This window comes from Blennius ocellaris (assembly GCF_963422515.1).
Source record: "Blennius ocellaris genome assembly, chromosome: 11".
NCBI lineage: Eukaryota > Metazoa > Chordata > Actinopteri > Blenniiformes > Blenniidae > Blennius > Blennius ocellaris.
This window is the reverse complement of record NC_137660.1, coordinates 19,426,278-19,435,136: the sequence shown is the minus strand read 5'-3', so window position 1 is coordinate 19,435,136 and position 8,859 is coordinate 19,426,278. Positions and strand designations below refer to the sequence as shown.

Here is an 8,859-nt window from a genome sequence, read left to right as displayed (position 1 = left end):
TTGGCGCTTCACAGGACACTTCTGGGTTTCTGCGGCAAAAATTAATGCTCGACTAAACTCCCGCGTTGGTGGGAGTCAGTGGCACATAAACTTTAAGTCTGTCGTCCGCTGGAGAGCTGCAACTGAGGGAAAGAGTTTCCTGCAGCAGCACAGAGAGCGTGGACAGCAGAGGAAGGCAGACTTGTTATCAGGCAACAAATATCAGGAATTGACACACACACACACACACACAAAAACCACTTTTACTTACTTTTACCAAAAGAAACCAGCAATGGGGCTCAAGCCCAGAGTTTTCAGGCAACAGGCCGGTGCAGAAAATGTGGCTTTTGATATGCGATTTTTATTTGTAGGAAGTCAAACGAACTAAGAGGATGGTGCCAAGGGTTACTTCCTCTTACGCTTTCTAGGAAGAGATGTCCGAATGCCGATATATATCCGGGTGCCACAAACATTTGCCGTGAAACAAGCTGTGGAGTTCAAGTGCAGGGATGCGAGCTGCTTTGCGTGTCAGTCTAACGTCTCCCAACTCACAATGTATAGTCCTCTTTGAAGGACGGCTGCAGGGTACATCGGATCACTCTTTCTAATCTTTGTCTTTCTATATTATTGACAACTTTGTATCTAATTACGTGAGTGAGAAGAGTGCAGACTTTTGACTGGCAGATGAGTCATGGGAAGTTTTTATCCTGGTGCCATGACTGGAAGCCGACTGAACCCAGCAGAGTCCGTGTTTACCCGAGTTCTGCTGACAGCAGCATGACCCTCACGCACCCAATTGATTGAAAATCTACCTGCACATGATAAATTTCATATCATTCAGGGCTGCAACGACATTGGGGGAAAAAAGAAAAAAAAAAAAACTTTGTTTGGAAGTTGTAAATAAATAAGGATGGGTTCGATCATCATATCACAAGAGTGGGAGAAAAAACTGAACGGGGGACTTGAAAGTTACAAAAAAACACTGGAAAGTAAATCAAAGCATGACTCTTTTCAGACTTGCCACCGTATTGCAAACTGTTTATTGTACCGTCGACAGGCCCTTTCTACGTTTATGGAGGCAGCACTGCAAAACAAACCCAATAAAATGAAAATATGGCAAATGATGACACATTTGTGGTTTACTATTAGTTCAGTTTATTATTCCCCAAAGGCATCTCTCATACGAACAGAGCTATTTTAGCATGGAGAGCTACAGGATCGATCATTCCCAAAAAACGTCTTATAGTACAAATTACAACAGCTGTACCACCCAAAAGCACAACAGCATGCCCTGCCATGGTAAGTACAATTGATCACCCACCAATAATTAACACAGTATTGATAAAAACTGGCAGATCTTTTCTGATGCAGGTTACAGAGAAGGTGTCAATGAACAGCTTCAGAAGTGTATTAAGGCTGGGACTGCTGTCTGGAGTCCAGAGTTGCTCTGGCTGCAGGTTTCAACTGATATTGCTTCCCTACTTGCTCAGCGCGTCAGTCATCTCAGGAACAGCCTGAGGAGAGAAAACACAGGAGGAGCTCGTGTGATAATTTGTCAGCATTACACATGGGCAACTTTTTTTTTTTTTTTTTTTAACAAAGTTCCCATTACCTAAAATCAATTTCCACAGGGGTTAGCTTGTGTTTGAAGGTTTGTAGTTGTGATCTGAGTCAAATATATTTTTCATAACTAATTCATCCTTCTATGTTCAAGATTTAATCAACCAGAATAACATGCTGTATATTGTGACAACTATTCAAAACATTTCTAAAAGGTCACTCAAGAAGTCCATAGACGCAAATATTCTTCTTTTTAATCAGTTTTAAAAAAAAGGGTTTGTGCAGAAATACACTCATTGTTCCAATTTCTAGTTTAAAAGAAAAAGTGCTCCCATCTCAATTCTAGCTGCTCCTTCGTCAGAATGAAGACGGTAGCGCCTCCTACCGACCAAACTATGCACAACAAAACTAAAATCTAATCCAAACTATGATTGGAATGTGGAGCCAGACCATCAGCCAAAAGATAACGAGGCAATCGAAGGGAGTTTTGATAGAGTTGCAGGGAGACAGAGCTGGTGCACACGTTTGAATGACATGAACCCAAGTTTTGTCCCGAATTCAACCAATTTTTAATCGATACTAACATCCGCTGGAATCACTTTACCCATTTTGAACGTTTTTTTTTACTCTGTGCCTTCTGATCATTAGGTGGCCGTAGTGAGTCGTATCCACTTTGTCTTCAGAGTTTCAATTAATATTTTAGAGAGTTTGTGTTGCAATAAAAAATTACAAGGAGCTACAGCCTCTATTTTCTGATTGGATTGAGGATTTACAAGATTATGCAGTCCAGCTGCTTAGCTTGCTAATTACATTAGCCATACCTTTAGCCAGCAACTTAAAAAAAAAAAGTTAACCAAATACAATTGAAATGTTTCTAGTTAAAAAAGAAATCTGTTTATTACACAGACCATAAAATGCTGCGGAGATATATCAGCATGCTGCAGGTATAGAAACATTCATCAGTGTTTAAAGTTGGATAAAAGCAAGATGAGATTCGACACAAAGAGACATCTGGCTCATAAACAAACACAGGAGTAATCTTTTTTTCCTCCAAAACGACTGATTAAAATTGACTTTAGAGGTAAACGTGAGCAGAAAATGATAGAAACTGCACTCCTGGCGAGTGGAGCAACATCAGAGCAGAATCGTCAGGCTCTTTCTCGGTTGGTGCTGGGTATCAACTGTCCATTTGGGGGGAAAAGTAGAAAGCCCATCCATTTTAATCAGTTATCTGAGGAGTGATCACCTGTAAGGTGATCCCACCCAGTGGGTCACAACTCGACTGCCTTCAGCTATTATTACTGATCACTTCTGTGGAGTTTGTCGGGACACCTGGGCCGCTGAGGTGGGCTAAATTAAACATGACCAACAGGACACAGATGAAAATATAACCCTCTAGCCTTTCACAGGTCGCACTGGACTGAGTGGAAGTCGTGCCAACACGCTTGGCTCACGGTCCCCGGGTACCAGCTCGACACGAGAAGGCAACCAAGCATATAAATGACCTGGCAAGAAGAATCCGAACGCAGCACCGAGAGCAACTTCAGAGCCGCCGTTGAGCATTTTCTGTGCGTTCCCGAGATGCTAATGTGGTCCTCTCTTAGCCGCGGCGCCCTTATCATTCAGTCGAGAAGTTAATAATTCAACAGCGGCGCATTTCCATCAGGTGGAATAAGACATCGTGCAAAATTTATCAATGAGAAAGTTATAGTCTGACTGTCAGTCAGGACTTCACGTGAGTGAGTCCAGCTGCAGCTCGGTTGTTTCCTAATGTGAGATTACGGGAAAATTACTGGCGCAATATCAATCCCAGGTGGTTACCTTGAACAGATCGGCAACTAAGCCGTAGTCAGCCACCTGGAAAATAGGAGCCTCGGGGTCTTTGTTGATGGCAACAATAGTCTGAGAAAAAAAAAAGACAAAAAAATCAAATACTAGAAACACATAAAATGTGACTATTTACAATTATCTTTTTTTTATTTAATGAAAAAATTTACAAATTATTAGCTTCAATTGTCATAAAAAGAAATTGTTCATGGAGTTGACAGAAGTACCACCAACATCACGAAACACATTCTGTACTATTCTTTCAATGGACATGTCGTCACTGTCCAGCAGCTTGAGTTCTCCACTTCTAATAACTTTGTAGTTTTACCAAAATACATGCGACCAGATAAAAGAATAGACCTCAATACATTAATTCAATGTCCTCCTTTTTTTTTATGCAGAACTGCGCAAACTGAGTTTAGAGGGAGAAGAAAGAAAATTAGAAAAGGAGAATGTGTTTTTTTGTTTCTAATTTTACCTTGCTGTCTTTCATTCCCGCCAAGTGTTGGATGGCTCCGGAGATCCCAACAGCAATATACAACTCCTACAGACATGAACAGAAGACAGTGAGACCCGCAGACCTTATAATGCAATCTCTCTTGTGGCAGTAATGGCAGTAGAATAGTCACATGTGTGATCTACATACACACTGAAATATCTCAAGCTTCTTTTGATTCTTTATTATGTTGTCAAATCAAAAACAGAATTTCCACATATTGGAATAATGAAAGACCTTATCAGTGTTTTCATAAGCAGATGGCATTATTATCCCCTTTTAAAATGTGACATGCTCTAAACATTTGAGTTCATATATTATGAGTAGAAATACTTAAATCAATGGACTTTCCCTGCTAATGCTGTCGAACACAGATGACAAGTCTGCTGTGGTGCAAGTATAATGCTTCTAAAAAACTAACTAAACTCAGCTTGAGTAACATTGTCTTTAAGGATTCATGGAGGATAAAGTTCAAATGTTTCAAGTTTCTCAAAACATTAAGGCCAATTTAATCTTATATCCAATTAACCAAATTTCACAAGCTTGTCCTAACATGTACAAAATGCGATTTGGAGGGTCGGGGCCCCGTCTGAGGCTTCGTCCAGATATCCACTGCACTCTGCTTTAGTGGATCAGCTAATTCGTTTACCGAGATAAATGTGCCATCATGTACATTCTGCCGGGCCTAATGTGTGGATAATCACAGCTGGGGAAACCCGTCTGAAGCACATAATGGCAAGTTAACCTTTTTACAGGGGAACTCAGTGCAGCCACCAACATCATGCTGGGCAAATCTACACACACTCCAAATGCAGATTGGCTAGAGTGTTATTGGCCTCTCAACCTTTTAAAACAAAGAAAAGAAAAGGAAGGAACTTACGGGTGCTACAATCTTGCCCGTCTGTCCAACCTGCATGTCATTGGGGACATATCCCGCATCTACAGCAGCTCTGGATGCGCCAACTGGGAAAATAATAATACAATATTAACCACAGAGCAAAAACAGTCCCAAAGTAATAAATGACAATTAAATACCTGCAGCATTCATTTTATCGGCAAGGTCATAAAGCAGCTTGAAGTTGTCTCCACTCTTTAGGCCTCTTCCTTGAAAGAAATAAAACCAAAGATTCATCATGAAATACCAACTTTTGTCTTTTTAAACGCAGTGACAAAATGACCAGCCCAGTGTACAACGACAGAAAACAAACAGGCCGGTGTCCCGAGATGTACCACCACATACCTCCCGACACCACGACCTTAGCGCCGGTCAGCTCTGGACGATCGCTCTTTGTCAGATTCTGTTCCAGCCACTCTGAGACCCCACAGGGAGAGGAGGCAGCCACTGGACGGCACACAACCGCAAAGAGAATTTAGAACTCATAATGGCTGATGAGGTGCTTTTATTATCACAATAGTGATTATTGTGTTATAGTGAAGTGGAATACTGGACTGGGTTATTTATATTGTGAAACAAAGAAGGTGAATCTGTGAGTTACGCTACCTTCTTCTGATGCAGCACTTCCACCCTCCATCGGAGCCGCTTCAAAAGACGTCCCCCTGATGGTGAACACCTTGATCGGCTCGTTACATTTCACTGTGCTGAGGGCATTTCCTGTTGGGTTCAAACAGCAGATTATGAAGTCTAACATATACTTGCAGAACAATAACTGAAACCAAACTCAAATGAACTGCTCACTGTTGTTTCAATGATTTTATAAGAAATTATAGTACACGACTAAGATAACATAACTACATGTAGGAGTTTCAAAAAGTACTGAATGTTTACCTGCATAAATCGTCCTGACAAAAGTGTCTGGAGATTTGATTTCAATAATATCGGAAACTGGGGCAACATCCAGTTTAGCCGCCACTCGGGGAAGCAGGTTCTGGAGCGGAGAGGGAGAATGGGATCGCGTCAACATGAACAAAAAGTAAACGCATTTCCCGTTTTAGACGGCAGGAAACTACACCAACCCACCTTTCCAAAAGCAGATGCACCAGCACAGATGTGAGTAAAGTTGAATTGTTTTTGTGTCTCCAAGATTAATGGAGTCAACTCCTCTGAAAGAATATGGAAAAAAATAGAAACAATAATCAGACAACTTATAGCTAAAAGAATATAAATTCTACACAGTTATGAGCAGAGAAAATAATTAATGGAGAGTCACATCCCCCTCCTTAAGTCACTCATGAGATGTTCTCGAGAGGAAAGCAAAAAAACAACCCATCATGTCCCACTCACCAGGCAGGGAACCTTTGTATGAGTCATGCTGGGCCACCAGAACCTTCTTCACTCCTTGTACTTTACTGATTTGCTCCACAACCTGAGACGATAGAAAGCCACTTAACTTTAACACAGTACGTTAAATGAATCAAATGGCAAGATATCACAGGATCTGCAGCTCAACTGCGTTGCATACCTTCGCACAGTCAGTTCCAGCAACCAGACAGGACACCTCTCCTCCCAGTTGGCTGGCAGCGGTGATGGCGTTGAGCGTGATGGGCGTCAACTTGTCATTATTGTGCTCGGCAACCACCAACGTGCTTTGAAACCTTTGAAGGAGGCCAGTCTATTTGAGGGAAGAAGAAGAAGAAAAAAAAATCAACAACTTGTGCTTTCAAATCTGAATCTCTTACAATCTGAAAAGCAAATACTGGCTCAGGCAGACCTGGACAGTTGATTGTTCCTGATTAACAGTATGGTCAATAAAACCCTATAATGATTGATACAAGACCTGACAATAACAGCTTCCCTATTAGTTGTTTGAAATTATTTATTTAGATCATTACATCTAATCGGATTTTAGTGGGAATCCCGTCTTTTGAACTTTGAAGTGTGTGTACGGTGTGCAGCAAATAGAGGACAAACACTCCAGCTGATTAAAACAGGATCCCGCCAGCCTCATCTGGACAGGACTGATCACGATCACTTATTAGAGGTCACAAAGACAAGAGTGGAGCAGGTAGACAAATCCTGACACTTTTAAACCTGGCTACCTTAATCATGGAGGGATACACGTCTTTGTTTTGGGTGACACTTTCGTAACAGCTGACATTGCCACACTTTCATAAGTGTTGTTATGGGAGTTTTGTAACAAGGCTACCTGTGCTAACTCCAGTTAGCACTCAGGTCAGAAAAAAAACAAATAACACAACATTTCAGCCGAGCTGTTTCAGTGGGTGACGTTTATCCAGAGTGGAATAAATTGACAAATAAAGCCACGTGTGTGTGTTTAAGCTGCTGTCACCGCTCGTCGAGCAGGAGGGAGCAGAGAGCTAACCAGCTAGCAGCTGCTGCACACACCGGGGGGAAACTCTACAATCTCCGTATGATTCAATCCTGTGAACAACATGACTTATGTGTGTAAGAGAGAGAAAGAGATCGAGACACAATCTTACCAACTGCCTGAGGCTGGATTTGTTAAAAGCCCGGTTCATCTTGGATCTGCTGCTGGTTCGACGCTGCAGAACAAACTGTGCCAAAGGTCGCCTGACGCCTGAGAGAAACTCTCGCGATACTTGCGAGGCAAAGAAGGTCATCTCACCATGGTCGGCACTCTCGCGATATTTGAAGAGACACGCCCCCCGCAAGATAAAATAGTAAAAAATAAATCATTTCCAAAATGAACACGTTCCAGTCAGTGGAAATATGTTTGTCTTCCAGCTAATACACACTTTTAAAATAGAATAAACAAGTAATTTTGATATATTTGAAATATTAGGGCACTGTGGTGTTTTAGGATCACTACATTCACTGTGAATACAAATACTACTATTTACATGGATTTACAGCTAAATCTCCGGGACTAAAATCGGCCCGATTATCCTGTTGTGTGTGCCAGCCTTAAAACACATGCCGGCATTTATTGATACATAATTAGAAACATTTCTTTACAAATTACAGATTCCTTACAGATTAAAAAAAAGTAATTGTTTATAAATGTCAATTCGGTCATATGTAGAAAAAAGCACATTTGCGAATAATAATTCTTTATGACATAATCATTATACTCATTGATCGCTCATTTTAGCAATCTATATATCTGGACATATCTGGACAAGAAACCTGACAGTAAATAATTAATTTAAACCAATTTAATAACAAATTAAACATATCTCTCTTTCATTGAGCTCCTTTTCTGTCAGATTTTGTTTGACATGCCACTGATTTCTAAAATCAGATTTTGAAACAATATGTCTAATGCCATTAACAGAGGACAAAGACAAAAAGAACTAGTTTTAAAAAGCGTTGCTTAATATGTTTGAATATGTTGTTTAAAAGTGATCGTTTAATATGGAAAACAGGCCATGATTCATGTGTCTAAGTATACTGCATTTCAATATAAATTATACAAATATCTTGAGACTCAAACACAAATTATTTCGTTTGAAAGCAAATAAAGCAACATTTACTTTGTTATGAATATTGGCAAATAACACGTGCACAATTAGGTCATTTTTGAAAAATGAAATAATAACTTCCGGGTGGGTTTGAAGTCTTTCACGCTAAGAAATTAAACACCTGGAAAAATATTTTTGGGATTGTTTATTGGAGAACTAATACCAGTCAATTTTATTGTTTGGATCAAAAGAATAAAACCACAAAAAATAGGCCCAGGTTTCCTCTGACAAAGTGGAAAAGCATGAAACAAAGGGAGAAACCAAATCTGGAAACCTTTAAATGTCCATTTCTGATCATAATTTTGTGACTATGTAAATTAACAAAGTCACAACAATTACGTAAGTTCTTTTTAAAATACTTTTTTTTCCTATTGGTTGATATGACAAATGTGTACTTTGACTGAAAAAAAACGTGAACAGAAATTAAAATCACAAACGTGAAATACTGAAAATTCATTATAAACGTCGCTATGAGATTATATTGTCCACTAGAGAGCGCTCAGGAGCGGTGTGGCTATTATTGTAGGTGACGGAAAGTTTTCTTATAAACACGAATTCTTAGAAACTCGTATAAAATTAAGGAAAAGAGAAATAAA

The 8,859-nt window shown here is 40.0% G+C and overlaps 1 protein-coding gene across 1 annotated transcript; it reads right to left on the bottom strand.

The window, feature by feature from the left end:
• Positions 1-1,117: 1,117 nt before the first annotated feature.
• Positions 1,118-7,358, bottom strand: etfa (electron transfer flavoprotein subunit alpha). The gene is made up of 12 exons (XM_080504289.1): positions 7,262-7,358; positions 6,283-6,432; positions 6,105-6,186; positions 5,841-5,923; positions 5,649-5,748; positions 5,364-5,474; positions 5,103-5,204; positions 4,898-4,966; positions 4,743-4,825; positions 3,845-3,910; positions 3,361-3,441; positions 1,118-1,493 (listed from the first exon to the last, which is right to left on the bottom strand). The coding sequence occupies exons 1-12, from the start codon at positions 7,298-7,300 to the stop codon at positions 1,458-1,460; spliced, it is 1,002 nt and encodes a 333-aa protein (XP_080360415.1). The 5' UTR covers positions 7,301-7,358; the 3' UTR covers positions 1,118-1,457.
• Between the last annotated feature and the right edge of the window lie 1,501 nt (positions 7,359-8,859).